The sequence below is a fragment of the Xiphophorus couchianus genome, chromosome 21 (assembly GCF_001444195.1).
Source record: "Xiphophorus couchianus chromosome 21, X_couchianus-1.0, whole genome shotgun sequence".
Lineage (NCBI taxonomy): Eukaryota > Metazoa > Chordata > Actinopteri > Cyprinodontiformes > Poeciliidae > Xiphophorus > Xiphophorus couchianus.
Window position 1 is genome coordinate 5476351 of NC_040248.1, and position 15756 is coordinate 5492106.

The 15756-nt window shown below is 37.5% G+C and overlaps 1 protein-coding gene across 2 annotated transcripts in view; it reads left to right on the top strand.

Moving 5' to 3' along the window:
* Window positions 1-15756, top strand: part of gpr158a (G protein-coupled receptor 158a) — a 68342-nt gene that overhangs the window by 9344 nt on the left and 43242 nt on the right. For both annotated transcript variants that reach the window (XM_028005795.1, XM_028005796.1), the window contains exon 2: window positions 4209-4314. In XM_028005795.1, the coding sequence (XP_027861596.1) occupies window positions 4209-4314 (106 nt within the window). The remainder of the gene's footprint in view (window positions 1-4208; window positions 4315-15756) is intronic.

Consider the following 15756-nt stretch of genomic DNA (forward strand, 5'->3'; position numbering starts at 1 on the left):
CCGAGTCTATTTGTCAGAATTGGCATTAATTTAACCCTTACAGAGTTATTTCAACAACATTTTGAGTAATTATAACTATTTCAAGTGTTAAAATTACTTAATTTCTTGTTGAAATAACTCTAAAAGAGTTAAATTAACACCAATTTTGATAAGGACCAAATAGACTCTGCATAGTGTTGATTTAACTCTGCAGAATTTGCTGTGTATTATGTTTTTAATGCTTCATCATTAAAAACTTGGGATTTTTTACCATTTTTTTGTTTTCAAATTCCAATTCATTATAAGTTCATATTAATTCACAACTCATATTTTTTCTTAACTTATTTAGCTCTGGAAAAAATTAAGAGACCAATTAAAACTATCAGTTTTTCTGATTTTACTTTTTATATTTATATGTTTGAGTAAAATGAACACTGTTATTTTATTCTATGAACTACTGACAACATGTCTCTGAAATTAAAATTTAGTATTTATTTGCAGAAAATGAGAAATGATTAAAATAACGAAAAAGATGCAGTGCTTTCAGACCTCAAATAATGCAAAGAAAACAAGTTCCTGTTCATTTAGAAACAACAATATTAATGTTTTAACTCAGGAAGAGTTCAGAAATCAATATTTGGTGGAATAATCAGCAAGTTTTCAATTGTCTCTTAATTTGTTTCACAGCTGTATATAATTGGTTCTCAAAGCTTGGGCAAAGACTTTAGTCCTTTTAGTAAATTATTCTTGGTATTCTGAATGTCTTTCAAACCTTTTCTTTGCATTTTGGCTGCTTCTTCACTCGCATCCAGTGAAAATGTAGGATAAATTTGAGAGAAGGATTTGGCTATGTTACATTTTTTTTCTTACAACTGCTGCTTTTCATTCAAAACTTTTGTTTATCAACATGTGACATGTTCATTTAAAACTGTAAATGAATGAAATGAATAAATAAAATGTCACACTCATTGTTACCTAGCAACCCAAGCTGAGCTCCAGCATGTTTGGTCAGCTGGTTTTACCTCTGTACGATGTTTTTCAACAGTTTTAGTCAACTTCAGGACAAAATGTGATAAAGACAGGATGCCAGTCTCTCTTAGCTGTGCAGGCCTTTAAACTCAAAAATTGGCGGATGAAATGACTGAGCTCTTTGTTTCCTGGCCTCTATCTCCTACTCTCTGTGGTAATCCCGTCTTTATGCCCACGGGCCTCGATGGCCATCATGATGCCTCAGCTCCTCATCGTCACTCTCAAATTACCAGCCCCTCTGCCACACACTCTCTCAGCCATTAACTCTGTGTCCTGCCCGGCAGACATTCGCTTTTATTTCTCTCTCTTCTCTCACAAGCTATTTTACACACCATATGTCTACATTGGCTGGCATGCTAAAGACCACCCATGGAGATGGAAGCAGAAACAAAGAAGAGGAGGAGTTGACTGCAGAAACAAAATCTCAAAATTGAAGTTAGATTTCTTTGCACTGAGTTTGTGCAGATTACATACCCAAAAATGGGAAGTAATTTCTCAGCTAAATCAGCAGCACAGCAGAAAATACTGAGGTCAGTTTGCCCCAAAGAAGGATCAAACCAGCAGTTATTATTATTAAGAGTACAGACAGAAAGAAGCTTGCACTCGGCTGGTGTGTCCACTGGGAGCTGGACACAGTAAACCAACTCCTGGATACCTGGAGGACATGCCAAAGCAGCAATATTTGTGAAACTGTGTGTGTGAAGCCAGAGGATTTTATCCAGTGGTGAAAAGTATATACAGGGTTGGCCTTAAGTTTCCATACATAGAAAAATAAACATTTCATACTGGAGAACCGTTTTCATTTTTGTGGGACTCTGTGTAATCGCTGCACGCCTTGGACCATTTTGTGGTTGATCTGAAACATTTCCAGTTTTCTGAAACTTGCAAATATGTTTTGCCACAGTGTGACGCTCGTTCCATGTTTTCTGTTAAAGTTTCGTGCAACCATGCGACTGCTTCCCGATCCAGTCATCAGTATAATTTGCTCTTTTGTCAAACTCATCTTCTTGGGTATCTGAAATATAACAGAAATATCCATTTTACATTCTCCTATGTATGGAAACTTATGGCCCACCCTGTAGACTTGATTGGACCTGAAAAAGCAGGGAGTCAACGCATCCTTAAAAAGTCTTACATTAATGAATCTGAAAATAAAGATCTTAAATATGTTAATCGCATTCTTTACCGGACTGTTTAATCTTGTATATTCAATGTTTTCATCTTCATTGATGGTTGATTGAGGCTACCTTTCTTAGCAAACATCACTATTTAAATAGAATTCAAAGCTAATTCAATACCAACATGAAAAGCATTTTACTTATTTATCATCCAACTTAATTTACATAAATTGTTCTCAACTTCATGTCCAGTTGATTTTACATTAAAATATACATTTAAGTAGCATTAGAGATGGAAGCTGAGATTCTGAGTTTGAAGCAGTCACATCCAGTCTCTTCCCCCAACCTTTGTGCTTCTCTTTATTGGTGTGTAATGGATGGCTTTGTTGCTGCATCAGCAAATTGAGCTTAATGGTCCTGAGAGAACTACAAGCGATAGGTGTGAATGAACAAAGAAATATGATGGCATGAAAATATTATCTGTATTAGACCCGAACAGTTGGATGGCTGCAGTACAGTGGCATAATTACAGTGTTTTAGATAAAGTCTTAATACAAAATGAAAACAGGTGATGAATATGTTGTATGTAAATACTGTTCTTCATTACTGTGTTATGAAACTATTATATACTCTTTAATGAAGCAAAAGGGTGACAAAATGCATTATTAAATCAAATCTATATTACTTTAGCTAAAACTGCTTTGGTCCTTATTACAGCTGTACTGGGAATCTACATGAATAACATGCTTGTAATTTGTACTATAAGGCCAAAGTTATGTGCATCTATATTTAACAGCCAACCAAGATGCTGAGTTAATTCCTGTCTTATTTTTGCTGGAAGCTACTTCCCATCGTCTTTCTTCCTCTCATTATTAGCGTCTATACTGTATGCAATTTTCCGTGAAGGGAAATTATGATCTGGAAAGTGGAGGGAAAATCTCAAATGTCGTGACACAGCAGAGATATGTTGAACAACCCGAGTTTCACACAGCTTTGAGTCGGCACAGATTTGCCTCCAGCTGTGTTTTATTTTTAAGTTTAGCGCAAGTGTGTGTGGGCTGAGGTCAAAGGGGTGCATTTCAGCCGTCATTAATTATATTTAAATAATAATAAAAAAAGGTAAATAAAGTAACTTTTTACACTTGCTAAGTTACAGCTTCCCACAACAGAGAAAATATTTGCCAGAATCAGAGAGCGATCTTCGTCTCTGAGGAAGATCAGAGAGTCGATAGCTCACTGGTATCACTGAGCTTATTTAATGAGTTAAATTGGATATTTTAAGTTATTTGAGAGAAATATATCTAAAGGATTGTTGTGTTTTGCAGGGCACTTTATGGGAGTTTTCAACCTTATCAAGTACTTGGTTTGATTTGGGACCAAATTTACAACATTTGCTACATTTTCAGCTGCTGTGGTTAGCTTTTTCACTGCAAATAAGCTGAGCTGCAAACAATAATCACAAAATTCTGGATGGATTGATCAGTGTGAAAAGATGATGAATATTATTTCATTTTAGGAAACACCGAATGCTGAAACAAACAGTTATTATTATTATTTTTTTATATATATTTTTTTTACCCCTCCAGGGGGTCTTTTTATGGGCTCTAGTGTCCCTTATGTGACAGTAGGCTGACATGAGAAGAGGAAGGAGAGGGAAAAAGACATGCAGCAAAGATCGCCGGGTCCGGGAGTCGAACCCGTGATGTCTGCGTCAAGGACTCAATGCCTCCAAATATGGGTCGGCTATCCCCTACACCACCGCGGCACACCCATGAAACAAACAGTTATTGATATTTTAACAGTTTAATGGGTTTTATCGATACATTCTGGCACAACTGGCCCTTTAAGAACATTCAGATTTTTGATTTGGCCCAAAATGAAACTGAGATCGACTCCCCAAACTTAACTTTTTGATCTGCTGCCTTTTAAGGGAATCTACCCTAAATATTTTTCCATAGTAACTTTTTCAAAATCCAGAAGAAAGTATGTTAGGTTTTGTCGTTTGCCAACAGTTATGCAGCTAAATGTCAATTATTTGATCATTGGTTCCCTCTTTAAGCGTCATGTCGTCCTGTGTTGTAGGGGTGTGGTGCGGGTGGACGTTAATCTACAGGATGTTGATATCGACCAGTGCTCTACTGACGGCTGGTTTGCTGGAACCCATCGATGCAACCTGAGCACTATGGAGGTGAGTGCACCGGACATGAGGCCCAGACAGGGATTGATTGGCTTTGGAAAGTGAACTGTAATACACCCACGACCCCATGAAGCTCTGAAAGGAAAAGCAGTAAATCAGCATGACTGCTGACAAAATGGATGGAGGTCTGATTACTTCTCAGTGTTGCTGTTACTGCTGGCTAACGCTTAACAAGGCTGTCTTTTTAAATTTATGAACACAGACGTACGCTCTGAGTTTTCCATCAATGTCTAGCAAACAAACTGTTGGTTGCAACTGCTAAGCTGCAGTTTGTTTATTTAAGGATTCCCATCAGTGCTGTTGTAAACAATTATTTGAGTAATTGAGTATTCTGTCAGTTATTCTGATGATTAATCGAATAAAACATTTGATAAAATAAAATACTGGTAAATACTACCATAACAGCAGTGTTACTGTTGGATATCAGCAAAATTTTTAATATTCAAGCATTCCTAACAATTACTTTTCAGTAGTTCAGAAAATTAACCTTTAACAATAGTAGCTCACTTTTTAAGTGAACCTGGACATAAATTATACAAAAATCTGAAATTATATTCAGTTTAATAATAAAGATCCAAGCGCATTTGATTTAAAGAAAAAAAAATCCGCCCTCACATTGCCCAGCCATCTATGGCTTTTGTGTTAACGATGTGATTTGACTCCTTTGTTCGTCACACTCAGAAGCTCATCTACCAGCTATGTACCGCCACGATGCGCTCCGCCGCCCATTTGTTGAGACCGGGATGATATGAAATTTATCTTCCAGTTTATCTGTAAAGCTGCAGTTATGTTAAGCATCAACTACAGCGCAGCCGCCTGCAGTGTTCAGTTTATCTGCTCACCGGTATAAATACACCCGCCGTGCTCTTCGCCGCCGTTCGCTCTGAACCAGCCAACAGGAAGCAAGAAAGGCTGCTGTACTCCAGGCATCGCACCAGTTATTTTAAGGATACTTAAAAAAAACAACAAAAACCCGGACATTATTATAACTCAATGAAATAGTCCCGTATTCTCCGGTAGAGCCTTAAAAATTGGATGTTATGCTGCTAACACTTAGCATTCGTCAATAACTCAGGAGGCAGTGAGAGCGCTGCGCAACATAAATAATCACCCGCCCAGAACACGGTGCGCTAAATAATAAAACATAATTTAACAAAACTTTGAGGCAGATAATTTTCCTCGAGGAATTATTAAAATTCCTCTAATTCTTTGAGGAATCATAACAGCTGTAATCCCCATTAGGTTCTACTGTAGAAGAGACTACGTACTCTTCTTGGGGTCCACACCAAACATTACAATAAAAATCCTTTGCAAACATTAAAAAAAGACATAACGGTATTCCTTCAAAAAATTAGATTAAACACAAAAGTGCTTCAACATCTTGCAAATGTTACAGCGACATAACAAAATACCTTACCACACAAACTATATCAGAACTAAATTAAACAAACTCTAAATATAAATTTAAACATTCTGTCAGTCTCCGTTATAGATTTTTAAAGATTGTTTGTAAAAAAATGGTTGTAGGGAAGAAAGACGTCATGATTCCTCATGAAGTTTTATGAAAGGCAGCTATAGCTCGCCTCAGTTATTACCTCCACCAAGGCTGCCCTGCGATGAAATATGATGTGTTTTTGTTTGTGGACACTGAATGCATCACCTTGCATGAAACAAGCAGAGTAAGTTTGTACCCATTAGCAACAAACGGAGGCTCAAGTCTCAGGAGTCTGCTTCCAGGGTCAGAACATAAAACCCAAGTAAAACATTTAGCAGATGGAAACTGAGATGTAAGATTAGAGGAAATATATGTGGCTTAGCATTGTTTATTTATTTAACTCTTTATAAAATGTTTGCATTTTTAAGCCTTTATAGTTGATGTTCAGGTGTTAATCTTCCAATCTTTCAATAGCACATAATTATCAAGTAATATTTAAATTTTCTGTCAACTTTAAACATTTTTTAAACTCAAAACCACGACGGGCCGCTGGGTGAATGGCCGCCCTAGCACCAAACCACCAGGCTTAGCAAGTTTTCTGGGGAAAACCTTGGTTACTGTCATATTGTTCTCTGCCTGAGTGTTAAACAATCAGCTGTTGTCAAAATTTAATCAGCACAAAGTTGAACAATTTACATTTGTGAGCTTGTGAAAGGGATTTTTAGCCAAAGCATGTTGTTTTTTCCTTACCCTATCATCTCAGAAGTAAAATTGATTAAAACATATCTAACCAAAGAGAGACTATAAAGGTAAACATGTAATGCTGGGAAAAACATTAATCAATTCGATAAATTATCCAATTATCCAAACAAAAACAATACTACTTTACAAGCCCATAGTTTACCAAAAGATGAATAGGTTGAATAGGCTGTTAATGTACTTAGCAGCCTATAGCAATAAAGGTTTTCTTCTGTCAGACTACTTTAAGTAAGAAATGGTCACATATTGATGTCTAATGGAGAAAATAACTTATTTACAGGTAAACATATGGGTTTATGCATTAGACAATGCGTTAAGCATGATACTTCCACCTCCGTTCTCCACAGCTGCTGTCAGGTTAATTTTTCTGAAATGATTTATTTGGTTTGTGCCAAACATTTAAAGAGAAATATACAGAAATGAAAGATTGACATTTCATCATAAGGTCAGGATTTGACAGTGTTATTGGACGGAAAACCCAACAGTTACCCAATTATTAGACTTATTTAAGCTTATTAACGTTTCCAGATGAGGTGAGCCAATGAAACAAGCTTCAGCCTCTTGAAGACTGATATATTTCACAGACATGCTGCAGATGAAACTCCTTCATAATGCATGTGTTGTAATGTATGGTAGTGAGCATCTGTTAATAATTAATCACTCTCTTTGTCTGAGTACTTCCACTCTCTGCGTATATTCAATAAGAGTGGCTTTTGACTCTGTGTGTGTGTGTAAAGATGGAAACACACGGTTGATGGCATGTTTGTTTGGAAAACACAGATCTGTGTGTGCTGTCAGCGCAGGAGTGTGTCTGAACTTTGGTCGACTGGTAAGACGTTGTTGTGGTTGTAGCGCGCGGCGGCGGCGTGCGTAATTCCCTGTATGACAGCTTCTTTGTGCACAAGTGCTCATTAGTGTCATGGCGGTTCCATAAACAAAAGATAAATTACACGTCTGTGCAAATAGGAATTACAGTAAGCTATAGCCATATCTGTTACAGCTTTCTTGTTAGGGAAGTTAGAGGTGATAAGGGACGGCTCACCTTCTGGAAATGCAACTTGGTCTGCTATGGTTTTTATTTTGTTCACACATCTTAAGTTAATTTTTTTCACATCCACGATGGGTAAAGATAGAAACTGATAAAAATGTACCAATACTGATTTTGTTACATACTGTTAGAAAGTTAACGCTTTAATTCAAGATATGCATCATGTTTCATTTGATTCAAACAGCATTAAAGCTGGTTTAAAAAATAAGAATCCCTTTGTCCAATGAACATTTTCATATGAAATGCAACTTTTTGCATGTCAGCCGTTTTTGTGTGGGCAAATTTGCATTTCTGCAAATTTGGTTGTGCAGGAGGCTTTACTTCTGCTTTTCTGCTTTTCAGGAAGGATTTTTGAAGACTTAAATGGGACCTGTTATGCAAAAATTCTCATTTTGTTCTTCCTTTTTGGTTTTTACTGCTTCTAAAAGCAGTTAAAGAGATAAAAACAACATTCCAGCTGTGTTTTTTTTTGTGCCTGGAAAATGAGCTCTTTAAAATCCCTCCCAAATGTAACATCACAAATCAGCAAGCACTTCCCCTCACCTAGCAATGCCCGTTATCTAGCAACCCTAGCGGAGCTCCAGCACATTTGGTCTTTTACTGCTGTATACCCTATACAATGGCTGCTGGAGAAGACAAGAGTTTTGTTGTGACTTCCCATTCAAAAACCATTTGCTACATTCTTGTTGGTTGTGCAGGAGGCTCCACTTTTGCTTTTCAAAGAGTTGTATAATTGCGCCTTTGTTTCCAGCCATTATAATGTGTGAGTGTAAATTATAATATTAATGAAAAGTCTACGTATTTTTGAAACTCAGCTCACAAGTTAAGTCCATTGTAATGATTATTTCCCCACAGACATTAGTTTTAAAGGTTTTATTTATGTTAAAGTTGATTATTTCTTGCTTACAGTTAATGAACCAATAAAAAACATTCAAAAATATGTTTGATACCTGCTTATAGGTTGTTTTCCAAAGGTGCTTTTAATCTGACAAATGTAAATTCAGTTTTTACGAGTAGATTTGTGTTTGGGTTTTAATATCACAGTTTCCCCCATCAAACAAAATATAACTCATGTTTGATTTATAGACATGTCAAAAGGAATCTATTCTAATTAATTAAGTTTGAGTGACTGCATTTATTTAGTTAAATGCAAACATAACAATTCCCTTGATAATGTTTGTACGCCTGTCTCATAACCAAATTGTGTTAATAACAAACACAAAAATGGTCATCTAGAAATGCAACTGAATTTCCTGTTTGAGAAACTTGTGCTGATGAAGGTGAACATTTGCTCCCATCTTTCACTGTCAGCACTTTCATTAGTGTGTTTTGTCGCTCTTTGGGACATGGCCACCCTCGGGGCACGTCTCATGGCAGAACGTGGTCCTGGATGATGATGAATGTTTCAATCAATTAGCTTATTGCTCAGAACAAGTGGTTGGGCCCTGGGGAACCGGAGCCAGTGGAAGGCAGTGACACATAACTTAAATGATTACTGCGGCCGCCAGAAAAACGACTGCCGAATGAACAGAGCAGAAACCACCAATCAGAAATCATCATTTACACCCTCAAAGGCTTTTCTGGAGCTTTCACCAACAAAATGTTCTGATTATCATTATTGTATGAGTGTGTTTTTCACAAATAACATGGAAACAAACTATTTGTTCATACTACAAAAAAGAGATGTAACCTTTTTTTCTCACTTTGTGTTAATCAAACTAAACTTTTTCCTGTTGTGTGTCAGTCAGATCAGTTAAAATATTTCTATGTGTTAAAGAACAACCAAAAATAAGTCAACAGTAAAACATTTGTCTTTTCTAGCAGCCATTATATATATGTATATATATATATATATATATATATATATATATATATATATATATATATATATATATATATATAGTAGTAAAACCAGCTGATCAAATGTGCTGGAGTTCCACTTGGGTTGCTAGGTTACAAGGCTGGGCTTGGCTGGGGCTGCTAGGTAACAGGGCTTGGCTTGACTCGGGTTGCTAGGTAACAGCGCAGTGGTTGTGGAATGTGACCTAAAAATCTGGAAGTTTTTCCAAACGGCTCATGTTCCATACACAAAAAAACATTAACTTATTGCCAAAAAAGCTTTGGCTGTTTTTAGAAGCAGCTGAGCCCCAAATGGAAGAACAGAAATGGCGGCAAATGGGAATTTGGATATTTTTCACGTCAGAATCAGAATTCATTTTATTGTCATTGTGCACTAAAGAAAGCAACAAAATTGTTAAATTTAGCAACTCTCGAACACAAGACAAATAAACCGATTGCCGATTTCTCAAAATTAAGGAAATTGTGGCCAAATAATCGACTTGTCAATTTGTCGGTGCACCCCTATGCCAGACGTAATGGAAAATTCAAAACACACCATCCAGGATTTTGGGAAGAGAATTGTGGACCTCAGTTATGCACAAGCATTGACACAACAGGAAAGTCTAACAGTGCTTTACGTTGTTATTTCAAAAATTCAACATGTGAAAAGTGAACAGCAACAGTTTAAATCTATAACACAGACCCTTCAGGTTGTGGACATTTCATTGTGCTCCAGTCTGTACCTGCAACTTCCCCATGTCTTACAGGATCAAACACATCACACAATGGCCTTGTGTTGTATCCCCTACGGTGATAACAAACTCTTTGTCTGCATTGCCAGGACTGCAAGAGGACATGTAGAGCACTTGAATAAAAGTGTAAAAATGCTGCCTGCACAACTTTCAGATGACCTGACAAATAAATATGACATAAATGATCAGATTTGGCTAATTTGAAAGCTTTTAGCCGTCTGAATGGACCAACTGTGATTAAAATACACCTCTGTTTCTCAGCTAGAAACCTCTTAAAAACAACGAAGAACACAGATAAATAAAACTTCATACTGCATATTTTGGTATCGATTTGATAACAATAATAAGCATCACCAAAACCAATACTTATTATTTAAATATGGCCTATTATCAAACTTCTGACTTCTTTATCCGTTTTGGTGGTTTCAGTGGATTTTAGCGGTTGTAGTATTTCTCTTTTGTCTTTGGTAAAAGACCACAAGCCATTTCTCCCGCTAGTGCTACACTCATGCGTTTGTTTTGATTGTATCTACCCAGAATGCCCTGCGGCGTAGTCCACTTTCTGTTTTTTTAGCGGTCTCCGTTCACATTCAACTGAACCGAGACCGAGGTTTTCAGGCGGACCAGAGTTTGCTTTTTTTGGTCCACATAAGGGACTGATTCTGCATTCATACCTCCCCAAACAAACTGGACTTTCTAGACAAACAAACTAGAGTTTGGTTAAAGCGGTTAAATCCACCGTTAGGACGTTTTCACACCTGATAGTCCAGTAGTCTCGGTTTGATTTGGGACCAAAATTTCAACATTTGTTACATTTCCAGCTGCTGTGTTTTGCTTCACTGTGTCAAATGATCCAAACCCTTCCAAAAACTTGTTCCCCTCCTCGCCTGTAGGGACGCTGCACCAATAACGACAGAAAAAACAACACAAAACCCTCAGAATAAAAATTGTAAAAGCTGTTAAAATAGTTAAAAGCAAATCCATATATTTTTATTTTGACAGTTAAAAATACAAAAGGTCTGAGGAAAAGGGACAAGATATTTGAGTTAAAACAAAGCTAATTGATTTGGATAATTAAAAGCTATCTAAAATATTTTGCCATTGAATAAAATTCATGATGGAGCATGTTAAAATAATTCTTGTTCGGTTTAAAGGGATATTGCAGTCATTTGTAATGTAATGAATCGAAGGGTTATTTGTTGATACCTGAAGTATTTGATATGAAGTATTGCATATGTAGTGTTGTATATAGAGTATGGTCATCACGAGAAGAATAAATCTTCCTGTTGAAGTTAAAAGGCCTCAACGTGTGTCTCGTCTTTTCTATATCGCAGCATCACACGTTGAGGGAAGATCATCTGCTACATTACCCTCAGCCATCCGAGGTTGCAGGGTAACAAGTTCACATCAGAGTTTGATTGCACATTCACACCACTGCAAATGAACTGGACTTCCTAGACAAACGGACTACAGTTTGAATACAGCAAGCTAAACAGGGCTGGTGTGAATCTACCCTTAATTTCCCTTTAGGATAAATTAAAGTTCTTCGGTTGATGTACATGTATATATAATCTCTAGCCACTCCTCACTAATGTTTGTTTTTCTCTCCACTGTCCCCTGTGTGGATGTGACACGTGTTAGTTGTGCAGCAACGAGGAACATTCATACACTTGTTTCTCTCAGAGTTTTTCCTGTCCCGGGCGTTCCCTCTGCTTTCATTCAGAAACAGAAAGAAAAAAATTACTCAGCGCTTCATCTCCAGGCCGGATCATGTTTTGTAGAGTAAAAATAGCGCTCGTTTTGGCGTCTCGGGAATTCCCCTGCTGTTGGAAACGCAGCGTGGTTGTGGGGCAGGGCTCCCCTCAAGGGACCCATGTCAAGTGGAGAGTAACAACAAGCTGTGGCCTTTTTAACCCGCTGATCTCATCTCTGCAGTTTGGGTGAAAAGAAATTCCTGCAATGTTTTCTGTTAAGAGCACATTCAGGACATTAAATAAAGTAATTGCTAATTCTCAGCTGTGATCTAAGCAGAGCTATAATTATGTGTCAGAGTTGATAATAGTCTTTGATATAAAGGAAACAGAGGAGTGCACAAACAGACTGGCCCTTTAATTCAAGTCCTGAACAAATACGCTATGTTTTTCTAAACACGTTGGACTTGTGAAAACATTTTTTGGTTTTACAGCTGTACAAAAAATGTTTAGGAGTCTGTTTAGTTAAAAAAAAGCCCTTCCTCTTACTGTTTGTCTGATTTTACAGGTTTATATAGATGGAAAAAGTGTTAAAGGTGACTTATTATTATTCCTTGAACAGATTATCTGTGGGCTGTGCAAAACGTGTTCATTACATTTTACATGAGATTTTAGTCTGCTCATTCTGACTGTTTTGAGCTCCTTTTAAATTCACATTTTGCAGGGTTTTGTACTTCCATTTGGATCTCTACTGCTTCTAAAAACTTGGCAGTATTAATGGCCTTTTTTCCAGCTTTACATCATGTCATCAAAAACATACCTGCAGTGTTGTTTTTTTCTTTCATGCATGTTTGAGAAATCCTTTAATCTCCATAGCAACCATCCAGCTGTGCAAAACGCCTGAGTGGACATAGCCCCCGCCTTTGAGACGCAACTTCTCCTCGGAGCTGCAGCTTCCAGGTCTCCAAGCTTCCCCATACAGAGTGACATTCCCATTTGACTCCCCCACTCATCTCCTTCAGACTAGCCAGCAGCAATTAGCAACCGCCTGGTTGCTAATTACAACCAGAGAAGCCATGTTTTGATGACTTCCTGAAGGCGGAGTTTAAGAAAGAGCTGGAGTTTTTAAAGAGACAGAGACCCAATTTCAAAAATGTATCAAATTTCTTTTATTTCATATTTGATGTAGCATATGTATAGCAACTGAAAAATGTTGCTTTTATTTTTTATTTTGGTGTCTGGAAAATGACCCGTTTCAAAAATCTATGGATATAACGTCACAAATCAGCAGACACTATCTTTCACGTAGCAACCCTAGCAAAGCCCAGTCCGTTACCTAGCAACCCAAGCTGAGCTCCACCATATTTGGTCAGCTGGTTTTATCTATGCATGCGCTGTACAATGGCTACTGGAAAACAAAAACTCTCAGCTGTTCTTTTTGGCAATAAGTTAATGTTTTTTGGTGTCTGGAAAATGAGCCGTTTCAAAAACATTTTGCTGTTACCTAGCAACTCAGGTGTAGCTCCAGCATGTTTAGTCAGCTGGTTTTACCTCTGTATGTTCTTTAAAATAGCTGCTGGAAAAGCCAACTGTTTTGTTGTTTACTTGCCATCCAGAAACTACTTGCTGCATTCTTGTTGGTTGCGCAGGACTCTCCACTTCTGCTTTTCAAAGATGAACAGTTGTATAATTGCTCATCTGTGTGCAACCATTTTAACATGTCGTGGTAAACGTTGAGTTGGTGGGCGTGGCCAGCAGCAGCTTATTTGGATTTAAAGTGAAGACGCCCTAAACAGCTCATTCTGAAAGGAGCTCAAAATACACATAACTATCAGACAGAAATTTAATTATCTAAGATTAATTTTGTGCAAAATATGTGTTGAACATGTTTTGTAAAACCCACAGCCCTATCCCAACCTGTTTAAGGAAGCATAACAGGTCATTTTAAGGTCTTTTGAACCGTGATTTTCTTCTCATGTGTTATCGCAGCTCAGGGGCTTTCAGTTATAATTCAGCTAAATCATTTGCGGTGAATCAAAAGGAAAATGCATCATCTTAAACATCTCAGTGGAGAAATAATCACCCAGGCTCTGTCTTTTTGAACACTTTTGAGATCCTTCTTCTTAACTACTCTTTGAAAATACTAGAAGTTAATTGCCATGTGCTCCTATTCCCGTTTAACTATGTAGGAACTTTGTGCTAATGAGCGCTTTGAGAATATTTTCAGCTCCTCTGACACTGTTTTGTGTCTAAGTGTATATTTAAAGGAACTCTCAGGTACTTTAGTGGGAAACTGTGACACTTCCTTAAGCTGTGAATGTCATTATGAAAGCGATATCCCATGGAGTGTGTTGTGTGCATCAGGAGCTGTGCCTGATGGCGGCGTTAAGCCCCTTCTTGGCCGGAGAGCTTATCTCGCCGGTGTCTGGGCTTTGCTCTTTCGACGGCGCCCAAAGCGAAGCGCAGCTGTCCGTGCCTCTCTGTTCGGGGTAACTTCTGATAGTTGACCTATTTTAAAGGCCTGGATGGCTGCTGGCTGTGTTCATCCAGCCCTCTGAAATGTCTCAGAGCTTTCTGCGTGTGTGTGTTTGTACATCTGAGGTGCACAAGCTTGGAATCCTGTTCAGCCTTCAGAATAAAAAAAATGGAAATGTGGTCTAATCCCAGCCTGAAGCAAACGTTTTGACGTCAAAATGCTCTCTGTTTGCCCTCTCTGTCTCATTTACTCTCTATCAGCTCACACAAAAACACTGCTGCACCTAAATATAGCGGTAGCTCAGTTTCTAATTAGAAAAGGAACAAAGCCTCACAAAAGTATTCACACTGTCAAACTACAGATGTTTTTCACTGGGATTTTATGCAACACAGAGTAGTTCACAACTGTGAAGCTGAAGAAAAGTGATTTAAAATGTCATTACTAAATAGGAATCTAAATTAAAAATTAGATGTGCAGTTTTAGCTATGATGCAATTGTTGGCACCATACCCATAGCACCATTTACAGTCAAAGCTCAGTACGTACACTTTGGCTGCTTATTCTATTATTTTCTATCCAGTCCATTTTTTTGCATTGTTCTAGATAAAATGAGATAAATGGACAAGTGGAGGACAAAAAAAGAGGAAGAAATATTTCCTGTAAAGATTAAATTCCCTTCTAATAAAACTCTCTAAAAGCTCAATAAAATGACACACTAAGATGTCTTCCATGCCTTCTCTATAAGTTGGCACAGATTTCACTCTATACCTCATTTAGTGTGCACACATTTATGGATATGGTAATTAGTCTCCATCTATTTCTGCTTCTTGCCTGCAGCAGCTGAGTCTCGAGTTTTCTCAAACATCATAAAACCCCTATATACTACAAAATGGCAAATATTAAAGCAAATTAGCTGCACATCAAATCTGGAAACATGAGCAGGAAGAAGAGAAAGGAATATTTTACTCTTTATAACAGATGTTGGTCAACATTTCATTTCTTATGATGCAGAAGCAACTTTATCTGGTGTTTTGGGGTTTTATATAAATATTTTTGAAGTTGAGGGGACAAAAGTGGGTTTTGCACTAATACTTTTAACCCTAAAAGTAATATTTTTGCTTATTGTTATGCAACAAATCAAATGAAAGTTTGATGTTTTTCTTTGATGAGATTGTATTTTCATGCTAACAGACTCTCCATTTCCCTCATGCGTGGGCGAACATCTTGTGCTGACTTGGTAATTTGCAGCCTACCTGGTAGCGTTACTGTAGATACAGGACTACAGGATCGCTCTTTTCCCTCCTTCTACCTTCCTGTTCACGTATTCTATAGTTCAGTCTGTAATTACTTGATGATGGGCTTTCCGCAGGCTTCACGTTGCACTCTGTAGGGTCATTGCAAATATCTGCCGAGTCCTATTAGAGCTTGATTAGG